The 21,470-nt window shown below is 37.6% G+C and overlaps 1 protein-coding gene across 6 annotated transcripts in view; it reads left to right on the top strand.

The window, feature by feature from the left end:
• Positions 1-21,470, top strand: part of Sytl5 (synaptotagmin like 5) — a 356,529-nt gene that overhangs the window by 226,562 nt on the left and 108,497 nt on the right. For 5 of the 6 annotated variants that reach the window (XM_055599625.1, XM_055599630.1, XM_055599624.1 and 2 more), the window contains one exon: positions 5,828-6,304. In XM_055599625.1, the coding sequence (XP_055455600.1) occupies positions 6,186-6,304 (119 nt within the window). In that variant the 5' untranslated portion in view covers positions 5,828-6,185. The remainder of the gene's footprint in view (positions 1-5,827; positions 6,305-21,470) is intronic. The other variant, XM_055599628.1, reaches the window with a different exon arrangement.

Below are 21,470 nucleotides of genomic sequence, written 5' to 3'. Positions count from 1 at the left end.
ATTTTAGCATGATTATCTTATATTATGTCTAATATCCACTTATAAGTGAATATATACCATGTGTGTCTTTCTGCTTCTGGGATGCCTCACTCAGGATGATATTTTCCAGTTCCCACCATTTGCCTGCAAATTTCATGATTTCCTTGTTTTTTAGTTGCTGTGTAATATTCCATTGTGTAAATGTACCACAGTTTCTGTATCCATTCCTCAATTGAAGGACATCTGAGTTGTTTCTATATTCTGGCTATTACAAATAATGCAGCTATGAACATGGTTTAGCAGATGTCCTTGTTGTGTATTTGAGCATATTTTGGATATATTTTTGTCATATTTATTGTCCCTCATCTTTTGCTGTCTCCTTCCCACTACCACTGATCTCCTTTCTTATCCCAACTAGTGCTACTTCTTCTTCTGTGTTTTTGACTCACCAAAACAAAACAAACAAAAAGAAAGTTGTGGCTTCTTTAAAGGAATAAAATAATGTGGCTAGAAAAAAATATATATGAGAGAGATAGTCAAAGACTAAATTGTGAAAGGCTTGCAACCTATATTAAACAAGGCAGACTTTTTTTTTTAATTTTATTTTTTCTTATCAGTTACATTTTATTAGCTCTGTATCCCAGTCGTGTCCCGATCCCTTATTCCCTCCCAGTCCCTCCCTCCCTCCCTCATCTCCACCGTGCCCCTTTCCAAGTCCACTGATAGGGGGGACCTCCTCCCCATTCATCTGATCCTGTGTTATCAGGTATCTTCAGGACTGGCTGCAAAGCTCTCCTCTGTGGCCTAACAGGACTGCTCCTCCCTTGGGGGGTGGGGAGGCCAAAGAGCCAGTCATTGAGTTCCTGTTAAAAATAGTCCTTGTTCCCCTCACTATGGGAAGCCGATTGGTTACTGAGGCTACATCTGAGCAGAGGTTCTAGGGTATATCCATACATGGTCCTTGGTTGCATGTCAGTCTCAGAAAAGACCCTGTGCAAGGCAGACTTTTAAAAGTAAAGGGAATGACAGTTAGAGTATATATCAGAATATAGAGCACTTAACCAGCATGGTCAAGGTACAGCATTTTATCTTTGCAATATGAAAGAATGAGCAAGGAGGAGAAGAATCACATGTGCAGAAGTGTGCTCAAGCTCTGAGCCCAGTGCCCATGCATGGGACAGTTATGGACTAAGAGGTGCTGGTGTAAGAGCCAACGTTTAAGAGCAAACATGAACTCAGTGGCTGGCTCTTTGACCTCCCCACCCTGAGGGAGGAGCAGCTTTGCTAGGCCACAGAGGAAGACATTGCAGCCACTCCTGATGAGACCTGATAAGCTAGGGTCAGATGGAAAGGGAGAAGGACCTCCCCTATCAGTGGACTTGGAGAGGAGCAAGGGAGGAGATGAGTGAGGGAAGGTAGGATTGGGAAGGAATGATGGAGGGGGCTACAGCTGGGATACAACGCAAATAAAATGTAATTAATGTAAAAAATAAAAATGTAATCACACCCTCCCAAAAAGAGCAAATGTTTATCAGTTATCTTGAGTTAGTTGCTGAGGGACTGTTATTGACTTAATTTTAGAACTGTGTCAGTTGATAGTGTGAAAATGGAAAAAAGAGTAGAATTATTAGTAATAGTCAAAGAACTGTAAGCGGTCAACAGCCTATCAATAAATAAAAGGCCTTATACCTAAAGTAGGATGAACCTAAATCATTATGAGCCCTGAGTGCAAGGGCAAGTATTGGAGAGCACATGATAGTTTTCAGAATGAGAATGAGAATTGTACAAATTTCCATTTGTGGGGAATCCTATTTGGAGGAATAAAAATGGAGACAGAAGACTGTGGTGTGCTGGTATTGGGAAATCACATAATTCCTAATATTTCTGAAACTCACACCAGCACATCCCCATTTCCTTATTGCTGGCAGTGTCACCTGGATTCTTCTTGGATAAAATTTTAAAGTTATTTGTGGTTTTCTTCTTTTGTTCTTAATTTGAGAAATTTTATGACATCTTCAAAGGCTTATATAACAAATAATATATTGTTATATGAATATGTCCAAAATAATGAATATGTAAATAAGTATGTTTTCATTCCTTCCCTAACCCTGGACAATCCAAGTTCAATATTATTATTTGTCATCTGCATTACTATTTGTCATCTGCATCATTATATGTCACTATTTACATATCAGTTGTATTGCATAAATTATATAGGTATATAAAATCATAATTATCTTCCTAGTTTTCTTTTTGTTTGTTGTTTTCAATATTGGGATGTAACCTATGTTCTTGTGAATGATAGATGAGTAAGCACTTTAGTACTGAGCTACATCCCTAGCCCTAGTCTTCTGATTTCCAACTATTAATATGTTAAAATATTTTTTTCACATTAGTTAAAAAATATTACAATGACATTGTTGTAAGTGTAAACTTTCAAGAGTTCCACCATTGATAATAATGCTATAATGTAACTGCATCTTCTATTTTTATTTCAAGGCTTTTCTTGAATTTATTATTTTGGTATTCTTCTGACAAATATTTTAAAGAAAGAAATCGTCTTCTCCTTAATAATATTAAAATAGCTTATGCCAAGATAACAAAAAAGGTCAACTTTGTTTTCCCAAATAGAGCTAGTCTCTGATATGTTCTAAGAGTGAAAAACATTGTTAAGTTGATGTAACTTTGTTTCCAGAGTTTTTGTTTGTTTTTGTTGTTGTTTTAGTTTTGAGACAGAGTTTCTCTATGTAGTCCTGGCTGTCCTAGAACTTTCTCTGTAAACCAGGTTGGCCTCAAACACACAGAGACCCACTTGCCTCTGGGTGCTGGAATTAAAGGCATATGCTACCACCACTTGGCTATTTCATTCCTTTTTTAAAAAGACATGATTTCACTGTGTAGCCTAAGCTCCCCCAAATTCACATTCTCCTGTTCCAGCCTCTCTAATTCTATAGTTATAGATTTGCATCACTACATCTGGTATAAATATGGAGGAACCTCCGGAGGTCACGTTTTTCTTGTTGGTTGTTGCTGTTGTTGCAGTCACATAGAGTGAAGCCATGGCCTTCCGTATGGTAGATAAGCACTCTGCTACTAAGTTATATTACCATCCTCAATCATATGGTTTATTAGACTAAAGCACTTGGGAAAATAACATAGGCTATCTAATAAACATCTTGTGAGCTACTTTTTTTTGCATGGAGGCACATAGAAGCAGTTAAATGTAGGGGTTTAGAAGATAAGTGTAGTCTCAGAAGATATACTGCACCACATTAGTAACTAGTTTTTCTTGGTAAAGTTACCAGTTCATCATCTGAAAATTTATGCTTTCTTTCATGGTAGAATTGTAAGGGTTATTTGTTATTCAGTTTTAGCAGTTGCAGAATATTCCGAGAATGCTGCTCTTGAAATATCAACAGAAAGTTGATAGACAGGATGTTATGACAAACACTTATTATATCAGCATTGAGAAGACTGAAGAGCTTAGCTCAGTTCTTTAAGGCTATTAACCACACAGGGAAGAATCTACAGTTGAAGAGTGTAAACCCAGAGCTCTATTTACATAAAGAAGTATGAATAAAGTAAATCGAATTTATCCCTCTTAATCTGACTAGTGTTCATTGTGTGTTCAACAAAAAAGATGAGAATAAATAAGTCAGTTTATCTTTTTTTTTTTCTTCGTTAAAGGGCATTGGTGGTAAAGGATTCTAAAAGCAGAGCTATCATTTAGTTGAAGAGGGTTTTCATATGTTGACACAGTTAGGTGAATTAATTGAACCCCTGTTCAGTCCTCAGTGCAAATGCTCAGAAATGCAATTTAGCTAGCACACAATGAACACATGGATGAGATCTGGTTCCAAATGAAACCAAGTACAGAGGGCTCTTCATATAAGAATAGAACATTCACTCCCAAAGGGAGAACTCTATGGGAATGGTGCTTAATATAAGAAGGATCTAGAACAAAATGAAATTTGAGTATGGGGAATTATCTGTAATATTATAGTGATTTATGATATGAAAATTTGCTAGACAGAGGTGCCATCACTGAACATGAAACATGTGTTTCAGGTAGCAAGTTATTCCTACTTAGAGGCCATGTGCTTTCCTGACAGGAGGGGCACCTATCTCCTGTAGTCGCCTTTATTTATGCCCAGGCTCATCATTTTCTTTTTTCTACCCTGTGTTTCTCCAGGATCTTCAGTAGCATTCTGTCTTACTAAATTATAATCACAGTCCAGTCCCACCTTCTAGAGGAAATATCCTGACTTCCTTGATAAGTTTTGACTACTTATGATTTCGTTGGTCATAATTTATACACCAACCTAGGTACTAATTTATTAGTACAGGCAAAGGGATCTTACCATTAATTAAGTTCCATCAATCCAATTTTGTTTCTGTTAAATTCTTTAAATCCTCTTCTTTCCTGTCTTTTTCATGGTTTACTTCCTTTCCTTTACCCATCTTATATGCATTTATTTATTTGGTGAGTAGGTAGGTGGGTTCCGGCAACGTTGACATGTAGAGGTCACCTCACTGGAGTCAGTTCATTCCTTCCACCATGTAGATCCTGGGGACCAAACTCAGATCATCCAGCTTGGCAGCAAGCATGTACCCACTTGTCAGCCTTCTCTTACTTTGTTCACTCACAGGACAAACTCATAGATTCGGAAAGTGCAAACTTGCATCTGCAGGTCAAAATATGCATAACTATTGGTTTAATTCCACCATTTCCAACCACTTGACTATTTTTGAAATATTACATTCTGTAAAATATGCACGTAGAACATACTAAGTCTGACATTTTAAGCATAAAGTTGCAAGTGAACCTGAACTATAATATGGATGATGTATCCAGTCACTGAGTTTCTAATTTATTTTTTCCTTTTCAGCTTAAAACCAGATGAGACACACAAGGGTAGAAAAACAAATTGTGTACTTTATCTGGGGAAACAGCAGCTGACACTGGTAGAAAATGCCATGTATTGCATTTTCTGTAGGGATTCTCTTGCCCTTGCCCTTGCTGCTTCCTGTTCATTCCTAATCCCCACAGTCTAATGGTCTTTGCAGGTTGGTAAAAGATCTCAAATAAATCCAGTCTAGAGGGACATGGGAAATTTCCTCAAATGGAGCTACTTCTTGGTCTTTAGAAACAGATTCAATTTGGAGTCGTTACAGCAAAGTTCTGGTTGGTGCATACTGAATACAACAAACACATCATAGCTTTGAAAAGTTAAAGTGGCTCTGGAAAAGATCTGATTCTTTTGAATCAACCAACATTTTTCAGTTGGTTTGACCTCATGGATAGGCTGTGCCATAGTAGCCTTTGACCAGATATTTAGTTATGTCTAGAAGCCTGGCAAGAGCCAAGGAAACTACATAGTTTGGAGTTCATAGGTGTGAAGGGAACCTGAGTTCCTACAGTATCTTATGATGGTAGCAATTCCCAAATCTGGCAAACAACTATAAGAATATCATTCTTAAGGGGTTATACATAGAGAATCCAGGTACAAAACTAAGGTAAAGGATATGATCTAGGGCATGATGAATTTATGTTGTGAAGAGTAGTCTAACTTCATCTGTTTTCAACATGGTTGTTCTTTCTATCTGAAAAGGATGTGTTCCAACACTTCCAGTAATCATATAGAACTTGGAATAATACTAAATACACACACACACACACATGCATGCACACACAATATATACAGCACAGTCGTGTATTTTTTTATTAATTTGAAAGTTGTGTTTGAGGTAAGTACACTAATATTTCAAAAATTAGTTGAACAAGTGCTTTGTGTGATATGGCCTAATTAATTTTTCTTCACCTTTCTCCCCCCCCCCACATTTTCAGGGTTTTCTACATTCTGTGCCCAGAGGAATTGATTCCATTTCTGAAGCTTTCTGAGAGATCAAAGTTCAGCATCATTAGTGAGTCTTAGCTACAGATGGTAGAGCACAGCATATGGAGAGAATTATTTTTCAATTCAAACAAGAATGATGTTCATGGATTGTAATCTCAATAAAACATACCTCTGTAATATGAAAGACTACCCAACATTTGTCAGCAAATCTGCAGAGACCTTGTAAAAACCCTTTAAACTGAACAGCTGGGACACTAGGTTGGCTGGAGGGAACCTTAACAATACTAAATATCTATTTACCTTCTGGACGATTCATGTGCTGCCACACAGAGCTGCTGCTGAAATACCATGTCTAAGAACTCGGAGTTCATCAATCTATCATTTTTATTAGATCATGAGAAGGAAATGATCCTGGGAGTCCTAAAGAGAGATGAATATTTGAAAAAAGTAGAAGACAAGAGAATAAGGTAATGCATGTTTATTGCTTTGCTCTTCTTTAACCACTTTCTACTTGTTTGCAACGATTTTCATAGGAAATTTGAAAGTGACATTAATATGACATTGATCATACTGATCAGAGACTTTATGACTTTCCAGAGGTAGCCCAAATATTTGAAAATATCTTTGTAACTGTGCCATTTAGCTAAAGAGGACGGAAATGAGCTAATAATAGGATGCTGATGATATGAGAGCAGTCATTTGCTAGTAGCAAATGTAGTGGCTAAGAAGAAGGATTCCCCACATTGGGGTCCCCACTCTGGAATGGCTTCTGTGATATTTGAGCAACTTGCTATGTTGTCAGTTATTTTTACATTGCTGTAAACTTACAAGCAATAAAAGGGGAAAGAGCTTAGCTTGGCTTATAGTTCAGAAGCTATCATTCACCATGGTGAAGAAAAGATGATGATTGGAGCATTTTTGTCCATGGTGGTAGGAATGTAGGTGGTACATTATCTCAGCAGCTCAGAAATCAGAAATCTAGAGTAGAAGCCGAGCTGCTGTATAATTCTCAACTTCCACCTGTGAGACCCTACATTTAACAGTTAAGCCTTATGCCTAGAAAGCTTCCAAAAACTCTCAGAGCAATGCCACCATCTGGGAAACACGTTTTCAAAGATATAAACCCATAGACTGACTCCATCCATTCTAACCTGATGAATCTAGAGTGTCCCCCAATGCTCCATGTGTTAAAGACATTGATCCAAGCTGGTACCACTGTTGGGAGGGAGTGGAACCTAGACGTTTTGAGTCATCAAAAGCATGAAACTGAAAGATATTATTGGACACTGGTTTCTTGCTTTTTGGCCATCATGAGGTGTCAGGCATGAGGTGGCTGACTACCAATGAGATATAGGCATCCTTTATTACATGCTCTTGTTGGTATATGTTATATTGCTACAATCTCCAAAAAACAGGACCAAGCAACCACTGCATGAAACCCCTTTGAGCTCAAACAAATCTTCAAATCTTTGTAATTTTATCATCTTGGGTATTTTTGTTCCACTAACAGAAATACTGGCTACCATTGCACCCAACTTCTCTGATTTAGATGTTACATCAATAAAACAGTAATGATGACATTATTCCTCATAGCACTGCTGTGGATTCACCTCCTCCCACAGCACCCTTCAACTGATTACATATTCTGGAACGTGGGGTGGCCTCACGAGCTCTCTCCTCTAGCAACTGTTAACTGTTAAATTCTCAGAGATGAGCAGTGTTTTGTGAACCCCTCCCCATCTCTATGACAGAAAATGAATGATGCCAATCTAGTTCAGGTCTACAATCGATGATAAAAGCTGTCTACAGCTTGTGAGTGAAACAGTGGCCATGCCATGCTTGGAAACATTCCCCAACAGATACTTCTGTGATAACTATAGATATTTTGATGACCTGTTGATAACACACCTATGGCCTTACCACTCCCCATCAAAACATTAGAACAGAACAGAAAACATTTCTTTAGCCTGGCATTTACTGACAGTTCTGACCTGTCAGCTGTATGCTATTATCTGAAGTTACTATGACTTTGATCAAACATTAAAAATAAACAACAAAAAAAAAACCTTTAAGTTGATCCTCTCTGTGTGAAGACTGAAAAACTAAACCACAAGTTTCTTGTTTTGTTCTTCCTGCCTAGTTCCACTGAAATGGGACACTAAGCAATCCTGACCTTAGTACATTAATAGTGCATACATCCCAGCCAAGAAACTGCCCTCCACCTTATAGTATTTTATTCTGAAAGAATGAAATTAAATTAAATTTTAGTACTGTGGTCAGAGAAAGAAGGAAGAAGATTAGGGAGAAGCAAATGAGGTAAACATTTGGTTCAAATGAATTTTGTGTGATTTCAGAATAATACATTCAATCTGGATGCCAAGTAGGCCCGTAAATGCAAAGAATAAAATTCCTTTTAATATTCTATAAATGTTTAATCTGCAAGGCTTTTCCCCTCTCCAACTCTTATCACTCTACCACCAAGCATGAAATTAGTTTGATCTTCTCAAAAGCTTGCTCACTGTCTCCACAGAAATATCAGAGACGTATTGGACTGGATTTGTAGATTGGTAAACATTTTATTTGAATCCTAATAAATTTTAATCCTAATAGTTTTTTTAATACATTGACAGAAATCCAAGCAAAAGGCTCAGAAGTTCAGAATGGGAAATGTTCGGATAGAGGACCTAAGTTCCACTTCCTGCACCCATATTGTGGGGGGGTTCTCAACTGCCAGTGACTCTAGCATCAGGTAGATCTAACATCTCTGACCTCCTTGGGCACCAACACTCACATGCACATATGCACACTAGACAAACACAGAAACCTAAATAAAAATACGAAATTCCACTGTGAATAGACTAGTTTAGTGGAACTCTAACTCTTAATGAGCTCCCACAGAATAATGAAAAAGTTCTCCTACCAGAAGCTTCTGTAAAGCAAAGGACACTGTGGTCAGAACAGAAGGACAGCCTACAGACTGAGAAAAGATCTTCACCAACCCTATATCTGACAGAAGACTAATATCTGGAATATATAAAGAACTCAAGAAGTTAAACAGCAACAAATCAAGTAATCCAATTAAAAAAATGGGGTACAGAGCTAAACAGAGAATTCTCAATAGAAGAATATCAAATGGCAGAGAAACAAAGAAATACTCAGTGTCCTATGTAATCAGGGAAATGTAAATCAAAACGACCCTGAGTTTTCACCTTATACCCATCAGAATGTCTATGATAAAAACTCAAGTGACAATACATGCTGGAGAGGATGCGGAATAAAGGGAACCCTCTTCCATTGCTGGTAGGAATGTAAACTTGCACAACCACTTTGGAAATCAATCAGGTGCTTTCTCAGACAATTAGGAATAGTGCTACCTCAAGATCCAACTATACCACTCCTAGGCATATATCCAAAAGATGCTCAAGTATACAACAAGGACATTTGCTCAACCATGTTCATAGCAGCTTTAGTTGTAACAACCAGAAGCTGGAAACAACCCAGATGCCCCTCAGCTGAGAATGGATACAGAAATTGTGGTACTTTTACACAATGGAATACTACTCAGCAATTAAAAACAAGGAAATCATGAATTTGCAGGCAAATGGTGGGATCTTGAAAAGATCATCCTGAGTAAGGTATCCCAAAAGCAGAAAGACACACATGGTATATGCTCACTTATAAGTGGATATTAGGTGTATAATATAGAATAAACATACTAAAATCTGTACACCTAAAGAAGCTAAGCAAGGAGGAGCCTGGGTAAGATGCTCAGTCCTCTTTCAGAAAGGCAAACGGGATGGACATTGGAAGAGGAAGAAAACAGGAAACAGGACAGGAGCCCACCACAGAGGGGCTCTGAAAGACTCTACCTAGGAGGGTATCAAAGCAGATGCTGAGATCTATAACCAAATTTTGGGCAGGGTGCAGGGAATCTTATTAAAGAAGGGGGAGATAGAAATACCTGGAGGGGACAGGAGCTCTATAAGGAGAGCAACAGAACCAAAAAATCTGGGCACAGGGGTCTTTTCTGAGAATGTTACTACAACCAAGACCATTCATGGAGATGACCTAGAACCCCTGCACAGATGTAGCCCATGTCAGCTCAGTCTCCAAGCAGGTTGTCTAGTAAGGGAACAGCACTGTCTCTGACATGAACTCAGTGGCCTGCTCTTTTATCACCTTCCCCTCAGGGGGTGCAGCCTTATCAGACCACAGAGGAAGACAATGGAGCCACTCCTGATGAGAATTAATAGACTAGGATCAGATAGAAGGGGAGAAGGACCTCCCCTATCAGTGGACTGGGGGAGGGGCATCAGTGGTGAAAAGGGAGAAAGGGTGGGATTGGGAGGGGAAAAGGGAGGGTACTACAGGTGGGATACAAAGTGAAGAAACTGCAATTAATAAAAAATAAAAAAACTTACTAATATTACTATATTTTAAATTATTATATTATATCAGAAATAAATTATTAATTGTATATTAAATTATGTATAACAGTATATATGTGTGTTTACATATATTGTGTCTAATTTCAGTTGGACTCCATGTTGAACTCCATATATGAACTATATATGTATGTATGCATATATATTAAATTTAATTTTACAGAATATTCCTCAAGAGATATTTGGAGACATGTCAGGCATTGAGCTGCTAAATGCACTTATGCACGCTTGAACTATTTGTTTGAAATATTGTCACTATAGTCATAAATAAGATTACTGCTTTTCTGTATCTATATGTGTATGTATTTGTGCATATCTCTCTGTAGAGATGTATAGGATACTATTTTACTTATAATTTAGATTATTATTTTAAAGTTATATACTAGATTATCTGTCTTTTCCATGTATGTGCATTTAATGTTCTCCCCCCCCCCCCGTTTTTTGGAGACAGGGTTTCTCTGTGTTGCCTTGGCTGTCCTTGACTTACTTTGTTGACCAGGCTGGCCTTGACCTCACAGAGATTTGCCTGCCTCTGCCTCTCTGAGTGCTGGGATTAACATCACCGTGTCTGTTGATTTTTTAATGTATTGTCTTTGAGGAGAATTGATGTTGAGGACAGATTTCTAGGTAGCAGAAAGTCTGTGCAGATAACCAAGACACTGCTATTCTCTTTTTCCTGTAAATTGTATAGATAGTATTATAAATTCCATGTTATCTAGAACATGGCTACTGAATGTTGGAGCTAAGTGTGGGCATTGAAAAATATTTGCTCCCCTTACCTCCAATAGTGGTCAGTTCATAAGAAAATATAAATCATTTGTATTATTGGGAAGGCGGACATTTTATTTCCATTAATAATATAAGTCATTTTTTTATTATTAAATGTCACATTTCATATTTTAAATTTCAAGTAAATAACCATTTGATATCAACAGGATCATCCATCTCATAGATTGGTTTTGGTTATTATTCAAGATGAACATCTTATCTTTCTGTTATAGAATCTACATTTGATTACCAATGATAGTTTTCCCAGAGCACATGTGAGCTTTAAATAGCACATTTAAGTCACTCATTAATCTTTAGTGAGTTTCAATTAAATGGTAGCTTGACTATTCCTACACCATATACTTCTGCCAATGACCACGAAAATACACAAAATTGTTTTTTTTTGTAACATCTTATCTATGAAAATATGAATCTACATAATTATCTTTTTTAAGATTAAAATTTGGCAATTAAGTACTGAAAACCTTTGCTGTCCATATTCTCCTTCCTTGCCACAGTTCAATAACCCACATTTACACAAATTCAATTTAGAGACATTTCAGAAATGTACTTGTAATAAATGCCTGCAAAAACTAAAATTGAAACCCTCTGGTATGTGCTTGTACCTAGCAGCAGAAGTGCTTTAAAAGATATTTTCAAGGGCACTGTGTTCTCTTTAAAGCATTTTGATGTTTTTTTTGCATAAATGCCCAATTTCTTTCCATCAAGTCAGTTCTATTCTTCCATTTGTCATAGCAACCATCTTTTAAAGTCCACTATTTTGTTCTTTGTTGTTTCTTAAAGAAATGCCATTTTCTGCCTGTCGCTGTACTTATTTTTTCCCTGTCTCTGTTTTCTAAGTAATTTATCCTGTTAGCAATATGATGTTTTGCTGCTGTGATGCTCAGGAAAGATACTACCCTTTGGAAAAAGCATCCTTATTACTCTGAGGGTCAGGATAGAAGAAAATGGTTGTTTCAGATCTTTTGAAGTGGAAGATTTGGTTTGCTAATTACACATGAACTCAATTCACTGCATAATATCAGACAAGAATTGATAAACAGCAAAATGCCAGATAGTACTGATTGATTTCTTGTTTCTTTAGAATTGTAATGAGTTATCCTTGTTATATGATTTAGTGAAAGGCTTGTCTTAAATTGGGATTACCAAAAGGAGACATTGAGCCAAAGGTTTGTGTGCAAGTGATCTATGTTTTCAAACCAGTAAACCGTGAAGTCCTAGAGAAAACGAGACAGAGAAGGGGGGGTCATCCAACAAAGGTGACATGTTAACGAACATCTGGAAGAGGGAAATTTGACAAAGCTTCACCAGGGCAGACAATATTTGCTATCTTACTTTTTGTTATTAAAATGTATATATGAGTATATTTTTTATACCTCGGATGTCCATAATGATTCTCAGGGTTCTTTTTTTGTAGTGATAGGGTATTAGTTACAGTCTTCCATGAATTTTTCTGTGGTTTTATTTATTTCCCTATTACTCTTTACTTATTTGTAGGTGAGTGAGATGTGGTGCCAGCTGACTTAGAGTTTCTATTGCTGTGATAAAACACAGTGATCAAAGCCATTTGGTAGAGGGAGGGTTTATTTCATCTTACAATTCTCAAGTCATTCTATCAGGTTTCAGATCAGGAACCTAGAGGCAAGAACTGAAATGGAGGCCATGGATAGATGCTGCTTACTGAATTATTATTCAAGGTTTTCTCAGTTCACTTTCTTATACACCACAGCACCACCTTCCCAGGTGGGCACCATCCACAATGGAATGGGCTCTCCCATATCAATCACTAATGAAGATAATTCACTATGAATTTGCCTACAGGTGAATTTTAATAGAGGCCTTTTCTTAATTGAGAGACTTCTCAAATGATTCTAGCTTGTGCCATGTTGACATAAAACTAGGCAAGATGCCACTTGTCTAGCTTTTCTCATAGTTTTGTGAAACCTCCTAGTATATTACTAGAAGCTAAGCTTTATGCTGCTAGCAATTACTTCATGTCATGTATAGATGTGTGAATTTCAGATTGCCCCCTTTTTCTCAAGGCAACCTCTAAACCCAGGATTGGCATAATTCACAAAGATTTCCTGATATGGACAGGAACCACTGCAACCCTGTTCTGTGGTACTTCTATAAAACAGACTTTTATTTTGGTTCAAATCCAGGTTCAACCTTTTTCCAAAATTCTCAGCAGATGTTGATTTTTTTAGTAGTCTTTAATCTAAAAACTAATCACAATCGCTATGGAATTTCTTAATATGAGAGTGGTGTTTGTTAAAATGCGGCTGTATAGGGGATATTTGTCATCAGACACTTTGTGACAAGAGTCAACCTGAACAGATGCTGTATAGTGGAACTAGGCTGGCGGAAGAAAGCTTTCTTGTTTATTGTGGCTTAGCTTTGAGTGTGCTCATCATGGCTTTACACAAGTAGGAAAAACACAGCATTCACAAATACAGTGTCCTTTCTGAGCACAAGCAATTTAGTATCACTGAGCCTGTAAGAGGTGACTAGTGTAAGGGAAGAGCGTAGTTTGCTTATTTGCTTTAAATAGCAAATTCTGGTTCTGAATCTTGACCACAGGCAAGCTGCCTTTCTGCTTTCTTGCCTATAAAATGGGAATTGTGCCTTTCCTATGGGTTGTCAAATGTTAATAGCTTGACCTATCAAGAAGAGTACGTGTCATTATTATGGTTACACTATCAGGAAGAGTACATGTTATTATTATGGCTACACATAGTAATGTTTAGTAATCTATGTTACACACAGAAGCTGCTACCAAAGCAAAATGGTAGTATAAATGTACACACACACACACACACACACACACACACACACACACACACACATGTATATATATACATATATACATACATGGCTTCTTTTCTTTTGTTGTGCTGGTGATGAAACCTAGGGCCTCGTGTGCGGTAAGCGAGCACTCTGCCACTGATCCATACCTTCTAACCCAACAAGACTAATTGTTTTAGAATATTTTTTGAGATTATAATATAGCTTATATTGTTTCTCCCTTCCCTTTCTTCCCTCCATACTTTCCCACATATCCCACCTTGCTCTTTTTCAAATTCATGCTTCTTTTTCACTGTTTTTGTTACATGCATAAATGTATATTCAAATACAAATACATTCTAAATAAAAATCTCTGTTTATATGTTATTTGCATATATGTTTTCAGGACTGACCATTTTGTGCTGGATAACTAATTGGTGTGCTCTTCCCTGAGGAAGACTATTTCTCTCAGCATTACTCAGTTGCCTCTAGTTCTTTGTATAAGGTTCTGGCCTCTTAAGCTTTCCCTCTCCACCTTTGCTTGCTTACTGATGTTGTTCTTGTTCAGCTCATGTTTAGGCAGCCATGTTGGTAAGACTTCATGGCTATAAAGGGTAATATTTTTATGTTCACAGTACAGGAAAGAGATACCATTTACGGTGAATTTTTTTCAAGCAGATATGAAATAGTTCTAGAGTAGATGGCACTCCCTATGAATGTTAACAAAGGAAGGAGTGTTAAGAGCAACCATTATCAGGCTGATGGCATACTATCCTGCTTGTATATATGATTTCTGTGATTCTTCTCTTGTTAATGGTTTGTCATGCATTTAATCAGTTTCATCAGTTTTGATTTATTTTTAATTAATTTAATCTTTTACATATTACATCCCGACCTCAGTTTTCCCTCTCCCCCTCTATCTTTCTTATCTCCTCACCTCCTCTCTCCCTACCCTTTTCTCTTTAGTTTCCCTTCAGAAAATGACAGGTCTCCCAGGGATATCAACCAAACATGGCATATTCAGTTGCAGTAAGACTAGGCACATTTGCTTATATTAAGGCTGAATGCAGCAACCCAATAGGAGGAAAAGGGTCCCAAATGGTTCCAAAAAGTAAGCAAAATTATCATAAACAACTCTTGCTCCACCTGTTAGGAGTCCCACAAAAACATGCCACACAAAAATAACATATATAGTGAAAGTCTAGATTAGACCCATACAATCTCTCTGTCAGTTTAGTTTCAGTGAGCACCTAGGAGAACAGGTTTGTTGATTCATGTGGTGTCCCTTTGCTGTCTTAATGGACTGTGATAACTTAGCTCTAGATGGGATTTAGTTTGCTTGAATTTGAAGGTGCTGTAACAGAGGATGAAGCAAATCTGAAAGGCACCTTTAGTGCAAGTGCTTATACTGAGTTTTTATTAGATTTGCTGGGAAAAAATATTTGGCTACAAAATTAGAGATCTATTATGATAATTATTTAAACAATGTGGAAATTTTCCATGTCTCTTTATTAATGTAAAATTCTGAGTTGAGTGGCAGCTCTGCTGCATTGTTTATTACAGCAGGAGTCTGGAGTTCTTGACTTTTAATATTCCAGCATCTTGAACTTTCATCTTTTGATTTCAGATGAGTCACACCAGGACTGAGCACATCCTCTCCCACTGAGGCCAGACAAGGCAGCCCAGCTAGGATAATGGTATCCAGAGGCAGGCAACACAGTCAGTGACAGCCCCTATTCCCATTGTTAAAGGACCCACATGTTGGCAAAGCTGCAAATCTGCTATGTGTGTGTAGGGGACCTATGTTTAGTCCATGCATGCTCTTTGGTTTGTGGTTCAGTCTCTATAATCCTCATTGGGCCCAAGTTAGTTGGTTAAGTAAGTGTTCTTGTGTTATCCTTGACCCCTCTGGCCCCCTCAATCCTTCCTTACACTCTCCCACTGAACTCTAAGAGCTCAGCCTAATGTTTGGCATGTCTTTCCATCAGCTGTTGGATGAAGCATCTCAGATGACAGTTAAATCTAGGCTTCTGCCTGCAAGCATAGCAGAGTATCATTAGCTGAAAGCGTAAAAATGTCAGCTATTTCACTTAAAAAAGAACTAGTTTTCTTATTAGGGTATAAGAAAATAAATATCTACAAAAAGTTCAAGCAGAAATTAATAAAATAAAAATGAGAGATGATAGGACAGGCAGAGGCTAAAATCTGAAAGAAGACCATGTTCCTGAGAAGCATTTAGAAAGAGTAGAAAGTGCTAACAGTTTCTGTTCTTGTGTCCAGACTGTGACTAAGATGGGTCGCAACATTTTTTTCTTAAGGTGTTGGGATTGAATCTAGAGTCTTCCATATGTTAACTAGGCAATTACTCTGCCTGCCGCTGAGCTATAGTCCCCAGTCCTCTTGTTTCCTTTAGATATAAACAAATAGACACAGAATATGGTGGCACACATCTTTAATAAGCATTTAGGAGGCTCAGATAGGGCAACAACAAGCACAAGGCCAGACTGTGATAAATAATGAAAACTTATCTCAAAACAGTAGGGAAGTGGTTAGAATTGTTAATATTTTGTTGAACCAAAATATTTTTTCTTTCTAAATAAAAAGTATTTAAAATGAGGTTAAGGAAGACAAGAAAGGAATGGGAAAGAAATTAATATTTTTATTTTCAACTTGGAGTAACCAAAACTAAGAAAGTTTAACTGGAATTCCTGGTGATAATTTGTTATAGTTATGGCTAGGCCATTCAGACTTCCTCCTTTCTTTTTTTCTCATCCCTCCTCTCTCCTCTTCTCTTTCCCCTTCCTTTCTTTTCTTTTTTTCTGTCTTTTATTGAGTCCAACAAATTATATTTATTATATGTCAGGTAATGAGTTACATGTTGAAATGTACTATACTATATAAAAGATTTAATCTTATTTCTATGTATATAGTCTTCTTTTGCAATCCTAAAATCATTTTGGAAACATTGGAAGGCAAATGTTAAAACAGTAAATGCAGTCAAGTAAGGATTAAATTTGAAAGATGTGCCAAGTTTTGTGAAGAAACTAAACATACTATTCTGGGTAAAAATAAGAAAGAAACCTACTGTAGATTTGGTGGTGAGATACAGTATCTCTGGAGAAGCAACAATAAACCAAAAGTGAAAAAAAAGATAGGAGTGCTGTTTGTTTGGCCCCCTCCCTGACAGGATCTGGTAAATCCCATTATCTCTCTCTAAATCTGTTCCCTCTAAGGAAAGTCTCCTAGACCTAGTTCCATATTTCTGGCATCCCTGACAGCTGTCCTAACACCCCTCACCTGAAGAAGCCAGCCACCTAAGCCTCTTTCCCAGATGGCCATATCTGGGTCAAAGTCCAGTATGTGACAGACACATCAATTTGCTTCATCTACGATCCATATAAAAATCCTGCTCCCATAGTCTAGGTATGACTTCCTCTGGTCTTGTCCTCTGAAGCTGGTGAACTTGCCAAGGAGACCCAGTTCTCAAATAAACTTGCCCTTTTTATACTTTTACTCTGACTTGGGTTAGCTTGTTTCATTGGTGGAGATAACTTGTCATCTTTGTGCTAAAACCTGGGAAGAGCTGAGCCCCCAACCTAGTGGTCCAAGTCTTCTTTGGCCTTTTGGGGGCCTCTTCTCTGTTCCTATTTCTCTTTCTGCCTGATGGAACTTTGGACTCTTTGAGTAACCTGTCCCCAGCTGCTGCTTAATTTTCTGAGGTCCAGGACCCTTTTGGACTTACTATGATGACTGTGGCCACACCAGAGCCAGTCTGTCTAGAACACTTTGTTCTAGGGGAGCCTTTAGAGATATCTTATCAGAGGTTCCCCCCACCAAACCATCTCATCCCGGAGTATTGAGTGGAGTGCTACTTCTATATTCTTGGGATTCTGGCAAAAGCTGGGAAGATGGGTGCTTCTGGGTCTAAAGTTGATCCTTAGACACCTCTTGGAAGTCTACTGTGAGATCTACCTAAATTGGGATTGTGTCAGGACTTGTGCCTGAAACGCCTGGTCCTACTCTGCTCCATGGCCTGGCCACAATATATTCTAGATAACCTATCAAATGTTGTTGAGATGGCTCAGCAGTTAAGAGCACTGGCTGCTCTTCCAGAGGACAGCTTTTCAATTCCCAGCACCCACATGGCAACTTACAACTGTCTACAACTAGCTCTGGAGGATTTGACATCCTTTCCTGCCTCTATTGGCATTGCATGCATGTGGTCATAGAAGTACATACAGCCAAAATACCATTCACATAAAACACAAATAAATATTTTAAAAATATGACCAGTCAACCATGTTGAAAATTAGACTGAATGATCTTTAGTGAATATAGGCTAAGTTATGTTGCAATAACAGCAAAAACAAAATCTTACTACATATCCATGCCTAGGTGGGCTGGGGATGCTACTTCAAAGCATCTTCAGATCACAGCTCAGAGTTGTAGATCAGACACCGTTTAGACATTACTTTCTCTCAAAAAAGATACAAATGATGTCCTTGATTTTAAAGCTTTTATGTGTAATCACCTAACACATTTCATGAGCCTATGCAAACTATATGACCTATCTAATACTAAGACTGCAAAGATGCTCAATTGTTATTTGTTCATAGGAAAAATGGGAAATATTCATGAAAAGTGTTATATATCGGGGCATAGAGGAAAGGCATGCTCAGCGAAAGAAACAATATGTACAGAGGCTCTGAGGGCTAGGAAAGAAGTTTCTTCATTCATTAAACCTGAAGTAGCATTTTGTTGTCAGGATATGGTGACTAGAAAGGAGATGACTAGAGAAAGGAAGAAACAACAGGGACCACATTAGACAACTTGCATAGGACAGTGGTTCTCAGTCTGTAAGTCATGACCCCTTTGGGAGGATCAAATGACCCATTCACAAGGGTCAACTAACACCATAGGAAAACGTAGATATTTACATTACAATTTACAACAGTTGCAAAATTAGTTATGAGGTAGCATCAAAAATAATTTTATGTTTGGGGCACACCACAACATGAGGAACTGTATTATAGGGTCACAGCATTAGGAAGGCTGAGAACCCCTGGTATTGGCCATAGGAAGAGGGAGTGTATGTCACTCAAAGTATAAAGAGTAACCACTGAGAAATTTTAAGCGGAAGATCAAAATCATATGAGAAATATTTTAAATGGTTATTGTTCAATGGCACAGATTATCCCATGTAGAACAAATTAGAATTACTTTTAAAGGGAAGTAGGGAAACCAAACACACATATTTTCAGAATCCTAACTGAATCTGTATGGTTGGTTGACCCAGTTTAATGCAGCCTTACTTGAGGTAATGTACTGACTGGCTCAGACATGATTTTCCTTTAAAATATTTATTCTCTAGTTCTATTTCTTTTTCTTATACCTCTAAATATACAAGTAGTTCAATCTACTATAACAAACCACAGGACAAAAACCAGTGATAGGTATTATGGAACAAAGTCCTCTGGGCATATCTGTGGGAAGATATGTATAAATCCCAGGCATCCTAAAGATATGTATACAGCTATGTGTGTTTGTTTGTGTGTGTGTGTGTGTGTAAGAGAGAGAGGGAAAGAAAAAGAGAATTTAGTAGCTAGCCTCCCATATGTTGTCCTTGCTCTTATTGGTGAACACTCACCTGCGCTCCATTAGGTAGTCTCAAGTAAGTTTCACTCAAGTTGAAAAGTTCATTTTGGCTGGTACCCTATCTGTGACAAGAAATGTGTCTATATCTCCTCACAAAAACTTATGCAATGTGGAATTTTCTCTCCCCTTTATTCTTCTGTTTCCTTTCCTCTTTGCTATTTCCTTCTGAGGATCTGGGCTTGTTGATAATGAATGGGCAGAGATGAGCTCTGCATCACTCCCTTTTGCATTTGATGATAGGTCAAAGTCTTTCTTTTTCATTTATTATGACTGCTTCTTCATAGGGGCTGATGGCATATAATGATTATTGCGTATCGATTCAATCTATTTGATATACATGTATGTGCCACGAGGTAGTTTTTTGACTCTAGGTCTAAAGGGCAGGAGATAAATAGTACAAGCAAGGTTTCTTTAGTCTGGGATCCAAGGGGAAGTAAGCTAAGAGGAGGACTGGTGGATATGATTGATATGAGGATGTGATAGAGTGTTGAGTAAATGAGCTTGGAATAAATATCTAGTTCTGAGAACGTAATTTGTTTGAGTTCATGATTTAACATAATGTCCTTTCTAGAGCTAAGTCCAAAGGCTTATCTGTGACAATGTATTATTCACAAGAATAATGTGAATGAAGTCAAAGATGAACAAGCCCAAAACCTGAGAACCCAATGAGTTGTACTTATTATACCCAAAGATGGTATAGTCTCCAAGAAAATTAGGCTCATAGGAGGGCACATTTATACCTGCTGTCTAGTATATGGGATTATCACAAACCCTGTGGCTTTATGCAAGGTAAATTTTGTTCACTCCTCTAGAAACCAGATATCCAAAGTAACTATCACTGGGTCAAAATCAAAGTGTTGGCATATCATTACTTCTTCTAGAATATCTTCAGTCTACCTTGTCTCCAAACTCCTTTATTCTGCACTGGCTGTGGTCACATTTCCTCAGTTTCTACCTCTTTGATCACAGTGGCTTCTCCCTTGCATGCCTTGCTCTCATGAATCTATATAATATCTTTTTCTACGTCATTATTGAATATAGGCTTGTGATTGAATTGGTTTACCTGGATAATCCAGGACAAACTCCCAATCTCAAGATTTTTTATTTTACTATACTTGAAAATGCTTTTTACTTTTTTAATTTATAAGATTTTTTTTATTGAAAATATATATGTAATACAATGTATTCTGATTATGGTTTCCCCTTTACCAACTCCTCCCATATCCTCTCCACTTACCCAACTACTCAATTTCAAATTCTTTTGCTCTGTCACTAGAACACAAACAGTTCTAAATACTGTAATGTTTACAAATTCCAAATTTTAGGAGATGGTATGTTTGGCAAGTATTCTATTAACTATAGAAGGGAGATAATAGTGTGAAAATATTCAAAGGATAAGACAGGTGACTAAGAAGGTAACAGATGGTGAAAATTAAGGAGACTGCCTCATTTTCTTTCTATTGCTGTGATAAACACAGTGACCAAAAGGCAGCTGGAGAAGTTTTATCTCAGCTGACATCTTGTAGTCTGCTATCTAAGGAAGTCAGGATAAGTAAGGCAGAAATCTGGAGTCAGGAACTAATGCAGAGGCCATGGAGGAGTGCTGTTTACTGGCTTGCTCCTCATGTCTTGCTCAGCCTGCTTCCTTCTACAACCCAGGACCACCAGCTCAGGGAGGTCATTGTTCACAGTTGAGTCTTCCCATACCAATCCTTAACCAAATAAATACTTCACAAACTTGCTTACATAACAATTTGATGGAAGCATTTTTCTCAGTTGAGGTTCCCTCTTTCTATATGTTCTGGTTCATGTCATGTTGACAAAACACTAAAAAGCATTAAGACAGAGTGGGCAGAGTGACATAGCTGGATAGTTTTTACTTCATAGGAATGCTATAACAATTAAATGAGTAGCCCAAAGCCAGCAGGGAACCTTCTTTTCACCATTACTGAAGCTTTAA

Source organism: Psammomys obesus, unplaced genomic scaffold (genome assembly GCF_907164565.1).
Source record: "Psammomys obesus unplaced genomic scaffold, mPsaObe1.curated_primary_1811, whole genome shotgun sequence".
Classification (NCBI taxonomy): Eukaryota; Metazoa; Chordata; class Mammalia; order Rodentia; family Muridae; genus Psammomys; species Psammomys obesus.
The sequence above is the reverse complement of the archived record's forward strand: the minus strand, read 5'-3'. Positions and strand labels throughout refer to the sequence as shown.